Source organism: Aphis gossypii, chromosome 1 (genome assembly GCF_020184175.1).
Source record: "Aphis gossypii isolate Hap1 chromosome 1, ASM2018417v2, whole genome shotgun sequence".
NCBI lineage: Eukaryota > Metazoa > Arthropoda > Insecta > Hemiptera > Aphididae > Aphis > Aphis gossypii.
The window spans coordinates 45,540,460-45,557,711 of NC_065530.1; the positions used below are offsets into that span (position 1 = coordinate 45,540,460).

Genomic DNA, 17,252 nt, shown 5'->3' on the forward strand with positions numbered 1-17,252 from the left:
TTACTAATGTATATTTGTATTTAAGACAATTAGTTCCATCCCTTAATAAAACTACATTCACTTTAAGATTTATTTTTATTGCATTTTATAATATTAAATTATAAAGTAATATGTATAATATATATAATAATAATAGTAACGTTAAAGTACTTTTGAAAACAAATCTAAATATGAAAGTATCATGTGTTTTAATTTTTAATATAAAAAGTTTTTAATAAATATAGCACCTAAACAGTAAATATTTGTTGAGTTTTTCTATAAATGAATATGATTTATAATTACAGTTTTATACTTAAAGGTTAATAAATAATTTAACTAAATTATTCACAGTTTTTTGTTAAATCTAAATACTTTTAATTTAATTTTAAAAAATAAAAATTTAATTGATTCTTTTCGAAGTCATATACGTTCAGTTTTATAAATTGTTCGACATTAGTTATTGCTTAAAATAAATTTATATTTGTAATTGACAGAATTGCTGATGACTTAAATGGGTTATAAAATATTTAATGTAATTTTAAAATTATTCAATTAAAAGAAAAAAAAATGTTATTAGGAATAATATAATTAATAATAGATATTAATTATTTATCTTGTGGATTTATTGAACAATTATTATAATGCAATATATTAACCAAAATAATAATGTACTTCTCTAATAAAAAACAATTAAAAAATGTATGAATGTAATGTTACTATTGTTTAAATTGTTAATTTAAATCATACTTTACTTTAGCTTAAAATAAAATAAACGAAAATATCCAGTAATAATATTATATTATCTAGCTCAGCGGTTCTCAACCTTTTTGTATTCGCGTACCACCTACACAGCTTGAAAATTTTTACGTACCACCTGACCATATTTTTGCTTTTTTTTTGATTATTTATAATTAATACGTTTATATTTTTTATAAAGGGAGATTTTCTTCGCATACCACCTATGAACTTGCCACGTACCACTAGTGGTACGCGTACCACAGTTTGAGAACCGCTAGATTCTAGCTTATTGTTAAATATTATGCATATTTGATATCACTATAAGTCAAATAATTTAATCAAACTATTTTTTGTACAATGTGTCTCGGGTGGAAGTGACTAGACGGCGTCACTATTATAACTTATGGCTTATGTCATGAAAAATTAACCCCTTTAAAAAGGAAAAAATGAAGGAGATTTAATTATTATTTTTTTTTTTTTTAGTTATGGGCAATTTAAATTTTTTTAAACAGAATTAAACCTATCACAAATTTTCTGTCTAATACGAACTATAAAATTAAGATTAAGATTTATGGTGTATAAAGCACAAAATAAAATAATTATGCTATTAGAAGTATTACTCATAGGAAAAATACTCAATTTATTTTCAGAAATGGTAATATTTTACCATTTTTTTTTTTTTTTTTTGATTTAATAAAAATAAATTGTATAATATTGATTTAATTATGTATGTTAGTAGATAACACAATAAAATAGCTTTAAATTTAAAAAAATAATAAAGAGTTGAGAATGTTTGAAGATACATTGGAAAATGTGTGGTGGACTCGCTATATTTAAAAAAAACGTAAAATTGGAAGTAAAAGAGTTAAACACCTTACACCTTACCATTAAAGTGTTATGTTTATATCTTCATGAATACTATCATAATATGATGTTAGTCGGTCACTTCTGCTAGCACATATTTTATGTAGATATGGAGAACTTTTTTTAATTGACAAAAACATTATAAGTAATATTTATTTATTCTTTCTGAATACATTTTAATTTCTTCTTGTGGAAATAACACCATGTTTTAATGGCAATATTAAGTTCAAAACATTATAATTTACCACGTAATATTTAGGAAAATCACACAACCACTAACCGTGACTATAAATATATACTTAATTAAATATTTTTTCTATATACAAAACATTTGATTTTCCTAAATTTGTTTGTAAAAGAACTGAAAACAACAATTTAAGTTTTTATTAGAAAACATTTTGGTGAATAATAAAAAAAAAAATAGTTTATAAAAATATTTAAAAAGGTCAAAATAAATAAATCGTATTATTGGTTAATATTTTTGAGTGAGTGAAAAATTGGATGGTCGGTCACTTGTAGGATTTTCTCAGAATTGTACAAGATAATTTTTATTTATTATTATTATTATTATTAATTTTTTTTTTTTTTTTTTGAGCGGATTATAGTCATTTAAAAATGGTATAATTACCACGAAAAGGAATAAAAATAGAGCCAGAAGGGATACATACATAATATTATAAGTAATTTAGTACAGATTTACTACTTTATTAAAAAAATATATTAATATGAACTATATATTTTTACATCTCAAATTTCTGCGTAAAATGTACTTTATAATAAACTATAGAGAATAATGACAATTTTAAGACACCCATAGCCGTCTGTCAGAGCAAACAATAGTTAAAGATAATAAATTATAAATTTATTAATCTGAATAATATACAACTACTTAATAGTGTTAAGTATTTCGTACCTATACAATGCTAATACAACAGTTATTTTACAATGTATAGACTAAAGAAAATCCCATTTGAAATTATTGGAGTACGAGTAGGTTTATGGCATTCTTTTTAACACCCAAAGCCACACTATTTGTTTTACACAATTTCACCTGTGTACCTACTTTATGTTAACACGTGAAACCAGTGTTTATCTTAAAAATCCGTGTTTTGGTTTTTTGTTTACGATAATAAGTGTTTCTGCTTCTACAGAAAATAAATAGATAAGTTAAAATAAATATTTACAATGTTTCTCAAAAAAAATATAATTTATAATAAGTAAAATTTGGAAATTATCAATTAAATATAATATTTATAAAAAAAAAATAATTAGGCTTTTTAATACATTTTTAGTAGAAAAAATATTGAATACCAGCTAATTTTACTTTATTTGTGAATATAATATTATATATTTTAAAGTAACTGTAGAAAGTACTGTATATTTTATGGTTTAGGTCATACAATTTATTTAGGTTATTAATATTTACAATACATCATGGCAACTTTAGTATCCATAATGTTTTAAATCTAACTAAAAATGTAATGATTTCAGCCTCCATTGTGTAATGAAAAAGCATGCCTTGGCAGTGTTATTCTTCCGCCGGCATTTCATAACTCAACAGTCAGACCAAAAGCTGAAGTACTAGAGCTTGCTGAAGATTTTATGAAACAATATTTCGCCTCCATTAAAAGGTAAGCATTTTTAAATAAAAAACGACAAGTTTTTGGTATGAAATGCTCAAAAATCTAAAATAATAAAACGTCATTGTGTGTAGCAGTATCCTATGTGATAATTATTGTGCTGATTAATAGTTTGTAATACGTAGGTATTTATTGCTTTATATAACAAACTTATAAATATATATGACTTAACAGTTAAAAAATAATATACATACACTATAATTAATTATTATAAATAAAATTAAACCATCAACTAAGATAATATTTTTTAAATTTAATATACATGTAATTATAAATAAAACATGACTTTATGGAGAAAAAAAAGCAGGTATTTTTAATATTCAAATATTCATTTTATAATTTTTAACAAACAAACACCAAAGCTAATTTTAAGTTCTTATCTTATCTTATTTATCAGTCGTTATTAATATTGGATAAAAATATTTTACATTAAATGTTCATATTTTATAGAAAATTTAGAACTAAAATCATATAAACACGTCTGTATTAGATATGTTATGACGTATTGTATACATTCAATGTTAATATATTTATAAGCATTCTACACGGTTATATTTAAAAATACGCAAAATTTATCGAGATTATTAATAATTATTATAAATTTAATGAAATTAAGAAATTGTACGTATTGCATATAGTACCTACCTAATAATTAATGACTATAGATAATAATAAAATATTATTTTATTCACGTTTGGTTAATATTTAGTGAATTAAAATTAAATTTTTATGTTAAAATACATCCAAACATATTATTGAAAATACCTATCTTTAGATATTATTGACTAACAATACAAACTTTTGTCCAAATATAATATTTTTTTTATATTTTTAATGTATAGATACTAATAACTAGTTACATAATTGTTTAAAACGTTTCAATCTTCTATAATCCTCATTAATGCTTAGCAAATCCACCTATATGTCTATTCAACATGCTTTTTTTCATTCGTCATCTATTAGTCTTCTATTATATAACTATTTTTAATACTTCTTATCTTTACTTTGATTCTTATAATACTTCAACTTTCGTTATACATTGTTACTTTTCATTCAATTTATCATTTATAAAATAAAATGTATAAGCCTACTTTTGTGTAAATTTTTTCGTCCGTAATAAACTGAACCAATCGATCAATGTATACAATATAATATATTATATATACTTAATGCAGATATAATCTATATAATATATAATTTGTTATATTGATTATAAAAGTATATAATATACATTATTTTAAAATCGAATGGATTTAGTATGATTCATTTACATTTTATTATTTTAGGAATGTAATAAATATAATATGATTAAAAATACATAGAAAATATGAAAATATAAACAATGATTAAAGAGTAAATATTTTAGATTCTCTCTTTTCGATGCACTATATCAAACCATTATTGGGATCTAGTTTTAAATTTTAAAAAAACATTCCAAGTTAAATTTATAGGGAAATGGTCAAGGGTTTTTTTATTTTAAATCAGGTATGCTGTAATTTTACATTTTTTACTGTATTTCGAGTACATTTTTTAAAATACTTCAGATATAAAAATCAAATGCACTATATAAGTAAAATGTCTGTAAAATATGTTGCATATTACATATGCTTGTGGTACATTTTACTTCCACAAAAAATATTTTTCATTATAATATAAACCATTGGAATTTAGAGTTCTCTATTATAAGTGATCAGGATTTTAAATAATGTAAAATATATTCATTAAAAACTTAGTTCATTTTATATTAACGCAGATATTTCCCCATAAAAATTAAATGAAACTATTTCAAAAACATTATTTGACTTTAAATAATTTAAATAGAAAATTATTTGTTTGATAAAATAAAATGCATAAATAATTATAATTACTCAAAATACTCGAAATAATACATATAAATAATACATTTTACAAGTTACATTATTATAAAATATATGTGGTATTTAATTATTTAATTCCAAAAATCACAATAATATTATGATTAATTGTACGCCAGGCTCATAATTTTCTTTGAATTAATAAAACGGACATTATTGATATTGATATAATTTTATTTTTTTTGAACTTAGTAAAAAATTAATATTTTATAAAACAATTTCCATGTATATATATATATATATATGAGATATAACTATAAGTATTATAGTTATAGTAATCATTTTATTGTTTATACTCTTTAAAAAAATATATTAAAACAAATTATAAACTGTTTTTTTAGATAAACGTGTATTTAAAACTATAAAATAACATTATAATTGATTTAAAATTTAATTTCAAGATGAATTAATTATTAACTATAAACGAACAATCTCAAATCATATTGAATACTTCAACAAATTCTTTATACTCTGGTAGCATAAATCATTCAAAAAGTTCCATTATTCTCAGTTTTTACTTAAGTATAATACTCATATCCAAAGGTTTTGTTCATTTAATATGAAATTAATTAAAATGTAATAATCAGGCCGATTTTGGGACTTTGCTATAGCTTGTTAGTCCTTTAATCACGACGTTACCTAAACTAAAGTTTAGCTACTGAGACCAAATACAGCTATAACCGATTTCCCGGAAACTTGTGTCCCCGTGTCGGACTGTCAAGTTGTATTTAGCGTTTTCGGAGTCAAGTGTAGTATTACACGAAGAGTTTTAATCGCAGTTACATTTACCGGATAGCTGGATTTAAATGGCCTGACCAAAGTTGAAAACGTACGGTAGAGCTTAGATGTTCAACAAATGAAGTCGATGCTACTTTAATAATATAATACGCATTAAACAGATGTTGTTTTATTTTTGAGTTAATTTTGGCGCGAAGACGACAGACGCGTCACGCGTAGTGTTATGCGAACGCAATAAAATCGAAAATCTTTGAAAGGTGTGTGTTTCCCGTTAGTTAATTATACTCATCCGATGATGTTTATTACTGCGGCCCAACGGGCGAACGTTCCGAAAATGTTACGACCCCAATAAAACTATCCAATGTGCACAGCAGCCAAGGGTCGTTTCGCGCGTATTTAACTGTATACATATTATTATTATATACATACGTGTGCTCGACAATTCAGGCGAATTACGATTCGGATTCATTTGTTTGATTGAAAAAATAACGTGGCTTTATCGAACAAATCGAATGTTTATATACGCATAAAAAAAAGTAATAAACCGTGGACGACAATAATAGATCAGCGAATGTCAAACACCCGTAGTAAAACGATATTAGGCACAGTATAATTCCGTCGTATATGTAGTAGCTCGTGGCGCGTGAACTAAAGACGATAATACTATTACAATGCGCAGACGGCTCAGATGGACGAGCGTTTTGATGGAATGATAAAAACAAGCTAACCGGCCCACTACGTCCCACCGTAAAAGCCTTATATTCTGATAAAAAAAAAAGGGGGAAAGAAACTTCTGTCGTATAAACTTCGAACTGGCTCAATTACTACGATAGATACTGTTATTATATTATGTATATATCATATATATATGGTACAAACACAAAACAAAAAACTCGAAAGAAAATGATTTTACGTTAAAAGGGTATAGATACTCTACAACACATTTTTAGCTAACATGTTCAAAAGTTATTTGATGTGATCTTTTAACACCTACTTGTTTTTCAGATGTTTTGTTTTACATGACGTGTTTCCTATAATTATTCCCTGTAAATTTCCGTGTATCTAAATTATAAAATATTATATTTTTTTTTTCAACTAAACTTGTTTAATTGTTTAAAACTCGATGTTTCTTAAATATAAGTTATTGTCCATTACAATAAAAATATAGATAAATAAATATAAATATTTCGTTTCAAAAAACACTTAGGTAGTTACTTGAGTATATTTTAATCGAAATATCTTATTAGAAAATAAATAATTGTATAAGTAGTTACATTTCAAAAACATATAAAATAAAATAAAAAATCGTTTGTGTACCTATTAAACATATTTAGTGAAACTACTATATATTATATTAAGATTATTATAATATATACCATTGTACGTTTTGTTTGTTAAATTTCCTGTGATAACTTAACGTAACATAATATAAGCTTATTGTATCAGTATCATAATAAGCCGGCTAAAAAGTAAATATTACATGGGGTTGAATATTATTAGCTTACTACAGTCCTTTAAGTTATTAAGACTTACGAGCAACACCATCAACTTAATAGCTGAATTGTGATATTGGAATGTTTTTTTTTTTAATTTAAATTTAAAATTTTTATGATGTCAATCAGTCCTTATTGTATACAAATGTTATTTATTTATATAAAATGAGAAATAACTAGTTTGTGGCTGACTATATCTTTGAATGATTCAGAATAATAAGTTTTACGTTTATGACTATTTTAACAAAATGATTGGGCCGCATTTTAAATGTCGTTGGAGTGAGGGATGAATATGAAGGTCGTAGTTTAGTGAGCCTATTGAATGAAGTATTGAATTATGAACATTTTTTGATAAAACGCATAATTTGATCTTCAAGTTCATTCATTTGAAGGTCGTTATGTATATTTTCTTAAAGTATAAACCACGGAGAATATTTTTTAATAATTTTAAAAATTTTATTTTTAAATATTTGAATTTTTTTAAACGCGTAGCCAAACATTTTCTTCTGATTAAACATGTGTTTAGTATAATAAATGGAAGTAGTAGCTGCTGGTATATTGGATTTGAAATTTTTTTTATAAATAACTAATTTTTTGTTTATTATTGGAAATAGCATAAATGAGGCCACCAGGTCAGTCTCTTACCTATCTAGACAGTGTGACTCCGAGATACAAATATTAATTTAACTTAAAAAAAAAGCAAGTGATGAAAAATATAATTCTTTAATGTGTAGGTATATAAATTTGTGGTGATTAAAGGAATTTTAACCTTATAGGATATATAAATAAAAGATAAGTTTTATATATATATATATATATATACTTATTTGGCATATAACGTACAAATTACGATGGCTGTATTGAAGAATTTTACTAGTTTAATAGAAAATTAAATTTGTTTTCTATTGTTTTTTTTTTTATGGTGGACACGGTATTTGAGTGCTAGTTTGTTTTACACTGAATACATTGAACACGCAATTGCATTAGTTTAATATATGTACAATGTTTACAGTATACACAATTGACAATAACTATCATAAAACAAGATTTTGACAGCCTATCAGCCATGGGAGGTTAAAGACTACTTAAAAACTACGTCAACGTGAAAAAAAATGCGTTAAATCTACAGCTATTATTAATTTTTAAGCGTGAACATTAAATACATACTAACGACAGTATAATGTCCTTTTAATATAATATTCTGTAGACAATTTCATATTAAATATATACCTACCTATGTAAATTGTCATCTTTAAAACAATTAATTGTTTTACTATTCGTATAAATTTAAAACCGCAATTCAAAATGCCAGATGTTACTATGTATGATACTCAAATAGTTAATAATATTTATAATAAAACGATTTCTAGATACATCACGATTCTAACAGATCTTATATAGGTAGTTATATAGTTATGTATTTTGTACATATTATTATATTTATGCTAGTTAAATAAAGTCAGCAACGTACATTCTAACAGTTTGAATAAATTTAAGTAATAATTATATGAGCTGAACATATGTATTTAAATAAATGAAAGGTACGGAAATATTACCGGTTTAGCTTCTGCTAATGATCCGTGCAAATCGGGGTAAGCTATAAGCGCTCTGTTAAACATTTTAGTCACTAATAACGCAAAGAGATTAAGCCGATGGATTTCCCTTTATTTTTTTTCTCTTTAAAGTATCCCATCCATTTTTAAACTAATTTTTTTCCATAACATAAATGTTATTTTTTTTTTTTTGCTCTTTGAAATTATTATTGTACATAAATAACGACGCTGGAACGTCACGTTTTCACCAGTTAAATACACAATAATAAGAAAAAATGAAATTACTTGTACGATCTTTATAGTTTTTGGGTGAACATTTATGTCTTACCGTATTTGATTTAGAAAACTTGATTTTTTTCAAGTTTTCGATGTTTGGTATAAAATTTTGTTCAAAACATATATTTACATCATCACCAATGTCAACATCAATATTTCTTAGCTTTTTTTTGTTTAGAATATATTTTTTAATCTTAATTGTGTAGAACAAATTATCAAATAAAATGTTTTATCAAACTATTTTGTATTTCTAAAGCCATACATAGATTAAGAAGATGTGAATAAGATGATAAAATTCTCAACCAATGGACATACAATTTTGTATCTAATAGAATAACTAAAATTCATAATAAATTAAAAATTAAAAACAAAATATGTATACCTATTACATACACTAGTTCATTTTGATGGATTATGAAATCATCAACGCATTCAACAATATTTAAGTCATTGACACTTTTAAAAAATAAATAAATAACAATTTTCAATACAAATTAATTTATTATGTCTATAGTTCCAAAATACAGCTATATGAAACGTAATTTGTGTAATAATTATTATTTAATCAAATGTCAATAGGTAATATTAGTATATTACTCTTATTAATTCATGTGCAGTTTAAATTTTGTCCTATAGGATTAATGTTATTGTACTGTCCTCTAGTGGCTACCTAGTATTAACATGATTAACTGCATTATAATGTTCAATAAAATTGATTTAATTTTTAAGGCTGCCAAAGATACATAAGCCAGCATACCCAAAAAGTATATTATCCACACATATTTTTGTTCACTGTCAAATTCTCTAAAAAAAAAAAACAACAAAAACACACAAACACCCAATGTGCTTAATAATATATAATATAAAAAAATAATAAAAGATTACAAAAATACGATAGTCGAGTATATTTCTTATTTGATATCTGATATTATTTATTTAGATGTTACATTTTACTCATATAATATTTATATTGATATTCATTTTTTTTTTTAGTTTTTGGTTAATCAATAAATAAGCTGATAACATTTAAAAATGTATAAATAATCTATGCTACCGTAAACGAGTACTATATTTATATAGGTATTGCAATATATATATAAATTATATAATCTAATAAATACCCCCTTTTTGATTAGTTTAAACTATTTATAAAGCAACTGTACGTATTACGTACGTTTACTGGCTTATATATAAATTATGATACATTAGTCAGTGAAAAATAATACATATCGTTATTTTTTGAAATATATTTCATACTCACATTATTATACATTGTTAATGTACATGTCTCGAAAATATATTATGTTTACACTGCACTGTATTCTTATCATTAGTCATGTTTTTAATCTTTGAATGCATACATTCAGTGTTATAAATCATTTTTCAAAAATTTCTTAATATAAGATAGTTGATACATACGATTAATCAATAAAATATAAAACAAATAAATACTAAATTTATAATATAATCAATTTTTACTCTTTTCAAATCATGTAGAAAATATTATATTCATGTATTACCGCCAGCTGTAGGTATTATGCAAATTGAAAAATAGGTTTTAGACTGTATATTGAGAGAGGAAAGTATTTTAATTTTATAAGCTTACGAATAATAAAATTGATTAAGGAAACCATTTGGCCTAGATATTTTATTTTCATTGAAAATAAAATTAATTCAACAAATAATTACTATGAAAAACTAATTTGTATATCAGATTACTCGTATTGGGCTGCTGTTTAAATATTGTAATAATTATACATATTTTATGTTCATTAAAACTTTAATATTGTTCACTTTGTCGAAATCATAATACATAATCATTCTACTATTAATATACAGTAATAATATTTATAATTTTCCTATAAATTTAGTTTACAACTCCTAAAACACTTTTTATAAATAAATATATATCAAAATAACTGAGATATATATATATATATATATATATATATATTATATTTCATTTGAATTAACATACTATAATAGGTAGTTAAATATTAAAAATCAGTAAATTTTACATTATTATAGTGAGTAATGTGATTATTTTGTATGTCACATTATCACAATCCTCGGTTTGGATTAATTTACAAAAAAAACTAAATTCCCATAAGTCTCATGTATTTATAATGTTCACAAGCTGCTCGTTCGTATTGTCTTCAGCATCTTTCATTATTTTACTAGCATATAACATGCACATTGCACATGTATAGGTTGTTCTTGATATTCCTCTCACACATTTTCTCTCAATCATGCCTTTTGTTATTAAGTTGTGAAGTTTACACCACTCTCACACTAGTGAGTTATAGTATTCTTTTTAAAATATGATTTCTAGCAAAGTTATTTCTCTATTACTATGTGTATTTAATACGCTATCGTTTGTATTTCTATTTGTCCGTCTTTCATCTTCAATACCTTCCACGTTTTCAGTGTTTCTATAGTAGGTATAGTGGTATACATAATATATACTTTGGTTATTGTTTTTTGCTCAATAATCACATGGTTTACCATATAAGTTAAACTACCTCGTTTTCGTTATGTTTTAAACATAATAGTTTTTCTCCTTTTACAAAAAAACTCTCCTTTGATTATTCCATTTCAATTTTGATACCATAGTTTTTTGTATGCTAATTACAATCTATCAAACAAAAATATCATAATAAAAAAATGTAATGAAATTGTTTGTTGTTTTTCAGTACTTATTATAATTGATTTACAGATATCATAGACTTATAAATAATTAACAATTAGTTAATTACAAAATATGATAAAATTTAAAAATTAAATATTTATCATCATAATAATAAATATTGTTTTAAAATGCATATACTTAATTCAACAACGATAAAACATTGGTAATGTAACAGCATGATGTTAATACCACGTGCATTCTTTTTATCTTGTGTACACGTACTTTAATACTACTACTTTTTTATTTTTTCCGAAAATAAGTTAAAAACCTTTTTGAACTTTGTTTAGGTTTCATAGCTTGGCCAAGAGAAAAAATACAACATAACATAATAACTTGGGCCCCAGGTGGTTCGACTATTAAGGTTCTAGGTAGGTTTGGCGAGCTTTAAGTTTAACACGGGTGTTGGATTAGAAGATCAATCGTGACCAAGTTGGCTTACTTAATTTACATCGCACCTAACATATAAATCTAAAAGTTACAATGAATAGACATGGTTTAATTTAAATTATGAAGTTATACGCTAAACTTAAAACAAAAACAAATACGTAAACAGATCTAGGGCAGAAAAGTTTTAGGATTATTTGTATTTACTTGTCAGTGCATTTATGATTTATAGCTACCAAGACCACAATCTTAATCGCATTTGATATAAAATTTGAATACAATTTATTTTTTAACATTAAGTTGATAGGTTTTCCAGTAAAGTTATTTTTATTTTATTTGCAATATAATATTAAAGGCGTGTATCATTAGAACGCCTACAAGTATTAAAAAGTAGTAACTATATAAATCTGTTTTAATGTTTAGTAGACATAAACTATTATGTGTAGTATTTCTTGTCGTTTTAGAATGCATTTGACAACAAATAATTTTTATTATTTTACCTTCTGATGAATAGGTTTTATTTACTTGTGTAATACAAATACTAATTTTGTTTATTGAATATTTCGAAAATTTAAATACATAGGTATTTAAAGAATTTTTTCTTTGGATATTTCGTCAATAGTAATTTAAATAACCTGTATAACTATATTGACTATATTATGCTATATAATTTATATATATATACATATTACATACTTGATAATTTATTCCTGAACCATAAAGTAATTTTTATAATATATATGTAAACGTATTAACTATTAGATTAATAACTGCAATGTGCCAATGTGTGATTTCTATAATAATTTATCAATTTATATACTACGCATTTAAACTATAAATTAATTTTTATGGATTCGATCCGATTTCTAAACATTATTTTAGTCCAAAAAAAAAATTATCTTCATATATTGTAACCCTTGTATGATAACATTTAAAAATCAATATATTACACAGTAATTCTAAATCTGAATAAACCTTCCTTGAAAATAAACTGTGTAATAATTCTTATATATTTAATTACAAGCAATTTAAATTACTTGTAATCAAATACTCAATACATAAGTTATATATTCATAGACATTTACATCGAAAATAAAAAAATACATAGTTTATACTTGGTATAGTTAATTTTATTCAATATTTATGTAAATTTTATAATGATTTAACTTTGAAATATTTTATCACCAAGTCGTTATTTATTTACATGCAAATTACTTTTTAGTCTCAAAAATATTTTTCACTATTATAAGATATTCCACGGTATTTCGATTTATTTTTTTTTTTTTGCTACGTCTATTAAAACGCTCCATTACCCTGACGTCTGGTTCACCCTATGGCATGTGTACATAATGTGTACTACCGGAAAATCACAAAGTAGTTATTAAACTGTTGTTAATATATCAAAATACTTTAATAGCCATAGATATTTAATATTTATTAGCATTGATTTACATTTATTTTTCATCTAAAGACAGAATTTTTCAATTGTATTATAATTAATTTTTATGAATACCTCAACAATTGTACTCCACAATTTTTTTATGAATGTTCGAAAATTCTTAGCAACACCAATTATAAGTTATGTTAAAAGAATATTTCCATGATAATTTATCATTGTTTTTAATATATATTATATAATACCTTCACACTACCGGGGTATAATTTTGTTCTCGAAATAAATCGAAAATCCTTGTTGAAAATATGTTTTACAGACGAATTAATGGATTCTAACCGTTAATCACCAGTCGACAAAGAATGTGAAATAAATCGAATAGTTGAACAAAACATTAAACAGGATTGAGAGTTTGTTTATTCGTTAAAGTAAACACTAGTTCTGACTGATTTTTTATCGAATATTATTTTGTTGGTTTATTTATACGGATATGGTAAAACCATTATCTGTATTCTGAATTTAAAACCTCAAAAATAAAATAAAAGAGCTAAAACTATTGTTAATATCGAATAATATATAGATATATTAATATTTTTTTTTTGATGGGTAGAATGTTAAAATATTTTTTTAGAACATCAATAAATGTTAAAAAATAGTCCATGCGAATCATCTTTTAAAACTATATGTTTTGTTTTTTTTTTTTGTACTCACTAGTTGTTTAAGGGATTGCATAAATAAATAAAAAAACTAGCTAATTAGTTTATAAATGTATACATTCCTTAGCTCAAAATTTAAAATATTTATGCAATTGATCATTGATATGTTTTCTAATTGTATTAATAACATATTACCATCATCAGTAATAATTTAAATATTATATCAATACGTAAGTATGTTTAAAAACCTAACCAATAGTTTAAAATTATGTATAAACGGTTTTCTAAAAATCAATAAACTTAAATTTTTTATACTATTGAAATTATACACAAAATTATAGATAATAGAAGATACTGTTGCAATACTAGTACAATGTGTCGTATAATATTGGTGTTATTAGGACGCAAAAGTGCATACGAAACCATAATTTGATTCCGAGCGTGTTCTGAATTTAACATTTATACTTACACGTACGCGCCGTGGATAATGTTATTTATAAAACATTTTGTTACAAAGCGCATTTCATATAACAGTAAAGTCCTTAACAGTTATTATTATAAACAAGTTTCGTTGGTATACAGTTGATAAAAGTGTGCGAAATAAAGTTGGTGCGCGTTCCCACTATTGACGAGCGAGTAGATTATTATAATGCAAAAACTTGAGCTTTCACTGACGAATATGCCTGTGAATGCCATCGGGAGGAAGGATGTGTTATTTTGGCGAAGCTATTATAATAATACAACACTATGGTATAGTAAAAGTAGTAGTAGAAGTAGTGGTATAGTAGCATTAAACTGGTATTGGCAGTGTACTGAGTAAAACGTATTCACCTGGGGAGGAGTGAGTTATTATTAAGCGATCTAACAATATGATAGCTAGAAAACTTCGCGGACGAACCAAAGTCAAAACGCAATATGGTTGTATGGGCGAGCATACTAAATAGGTAGCCGGTAACCGCAGCTCCGATAAATCACACAAGCGCACACGCACTCGCACACGTAGCGCAATCACGTATATAGAAAATGGATAGGGATCAATGGTTAACGAAAGGAAATGAAACGTAAATGACCGAAACCTTCCGGCGAGAACTTTTAATACAAAAAGCTACTTTCTTTTAACGTTTTTCCGAAAACCCGTTCTTGGATCTTCTCCCAGTAGAATATGTGTTGTCAGATTTTTCGTTCCAAATGATTAAATGCGTTAAACCGGCCGCCATCACCACCGCCGACCGCCCACCCCCAAACCACTGACTAATAGTAATTTGGTGAAAAATAGTAACGTTACCTTATAAAGACTTTAAACGACACTTAAACGTAAGCACGCTGTACAACGTGTGTATGTGAGCATAGACGACTATACGTTTTGGGCGTGATATTCGAATTGAACTACGTTTATTAACCGCGAATTATCTGTACAACATATGCATTTGCGTGCGTAGAACTCGTTTGAAATTTATTCGCCCGAAAGAAGAAAAAATACAATAAAAAATAATTTGAGAACACAAAAAACATAATTTCTTTAACTGCAAAAGTGAAAATATGATTTATTTCAAACCAGTTGATTCGAAACACTAAATGGTGAATATTTTTTCCCACTGTCATTAGAATAAAATAAACATTAAAGTATATCACGAGATGAGACTATAATATATAATATAATATTATACTATTAAATATCGTTATTTTTTATTCGTTCACTATTGACCTGTTATGTGATTGTTGTGCATAAAAAATATAATGCATAAAACAGCAATGCGTCGCGCGCGTTTAAGCAATTTTCCGCTAACAATATTGTTAGCTTTCATGATATGGGCCTTTCGTGATACTACTTGATACGAGAAAATTATTACGAGCCAGTATATATGTAAATATTCTAGGGGAGGGGAAAACATACTACTTTATATGGGTAATAAAAACTGCATACTTTAACGGAGACACTAGCAATTTTCCGATTTGGCACGAAGTATTGTTATGCACTTGTGCCCTTATTATCCGATGTATTCATTATCCGTATTGAGATAAGACGGCCAACTTAGTCAGTTGTGAAGTGATGAATAACGATTACCCACATTCTGAAAATTAAGTCTTAAATACTTACGACAGTTTTATACTCTTCTAACGGTATCGCGTCTATTACAACTTAACATATTAATAATAATAATAATAATAATAATAATAATACTAGCATAAGCTATAAACTACTCAACTACGTATTATAATATTTTTACTTCCTTTTTCATCACAAATTAATGACCGTTAATCGACCGAAAAAATAATTAAAAAAAAACATTTGAAAAAATAAGTATTTTAATGTACTTAATGTTGTATAATACGAAACATGGTTTATTAAAATAATAAGCTAAGTTCATTACAACAGATCGTTTCGTTAATTATTTTACATCGATTATCATAATTTTACAATTTATCATTTTTGTTGAATTTCCTTCGTATTATAACACACAAACGTAACGATCTTTGACGTTTAATATTGTATTTAATAACTACATGCATATAAAGTTATTAACCAAACGTAACGATAGTTGTATGGATACACCATAGACACTACTTAATGGATAGAATATCATACGTGACACATAGTTTTTCATGTTGTTTAAATAAAAGCAAAGTTCGACTTAAGCGAACAAGCTGTAATACTCCGGACAAAGTACCAATTCAAACTGCTATTTGTTATTGTGAAAATATTGTTGTCAGGAGGTCATTTTATGCACCGTTACACTTGTTAAGCGATTACTCGCTGTTCGTGCGCATGGTTAGACAATATAAGAGATAAATTCATACGTCCGTACATAAACGAAGAGCGAATAAAATTATTCGAACTTTTGTTAGACTTAAACATTAGTGTTTCAATTTTAATGGATTATTTACATAATCGTGCAGTGTTGGCGAATCAATGGGTAGGCATTTTAAACATCTGAAAACATCGCCGGAACGATAATCACGATTATTCAAATTTC

At 25.1% G+C, this 17,252-nt stretch overlaps 1 protein-coding gene across 1 annotated transcript in view; it reads left to right on the top strand.

Moving 5' to 3' along the window:
* Nucleotides 1-17,252, top strand: part of LOC114128082 (nitric oxide synthase, salivary gland) — a 78,847-nt gene that overhangs the window by 34,794 nt on the left and 26,801 nt on the right. The window contains 1 exon segment of the mRNA XM_027992501.2: nt 3,073-3,212. Coding sequence (XP_027848302.2) covers nt 3,073-3,212 — 140 coding nt within the window.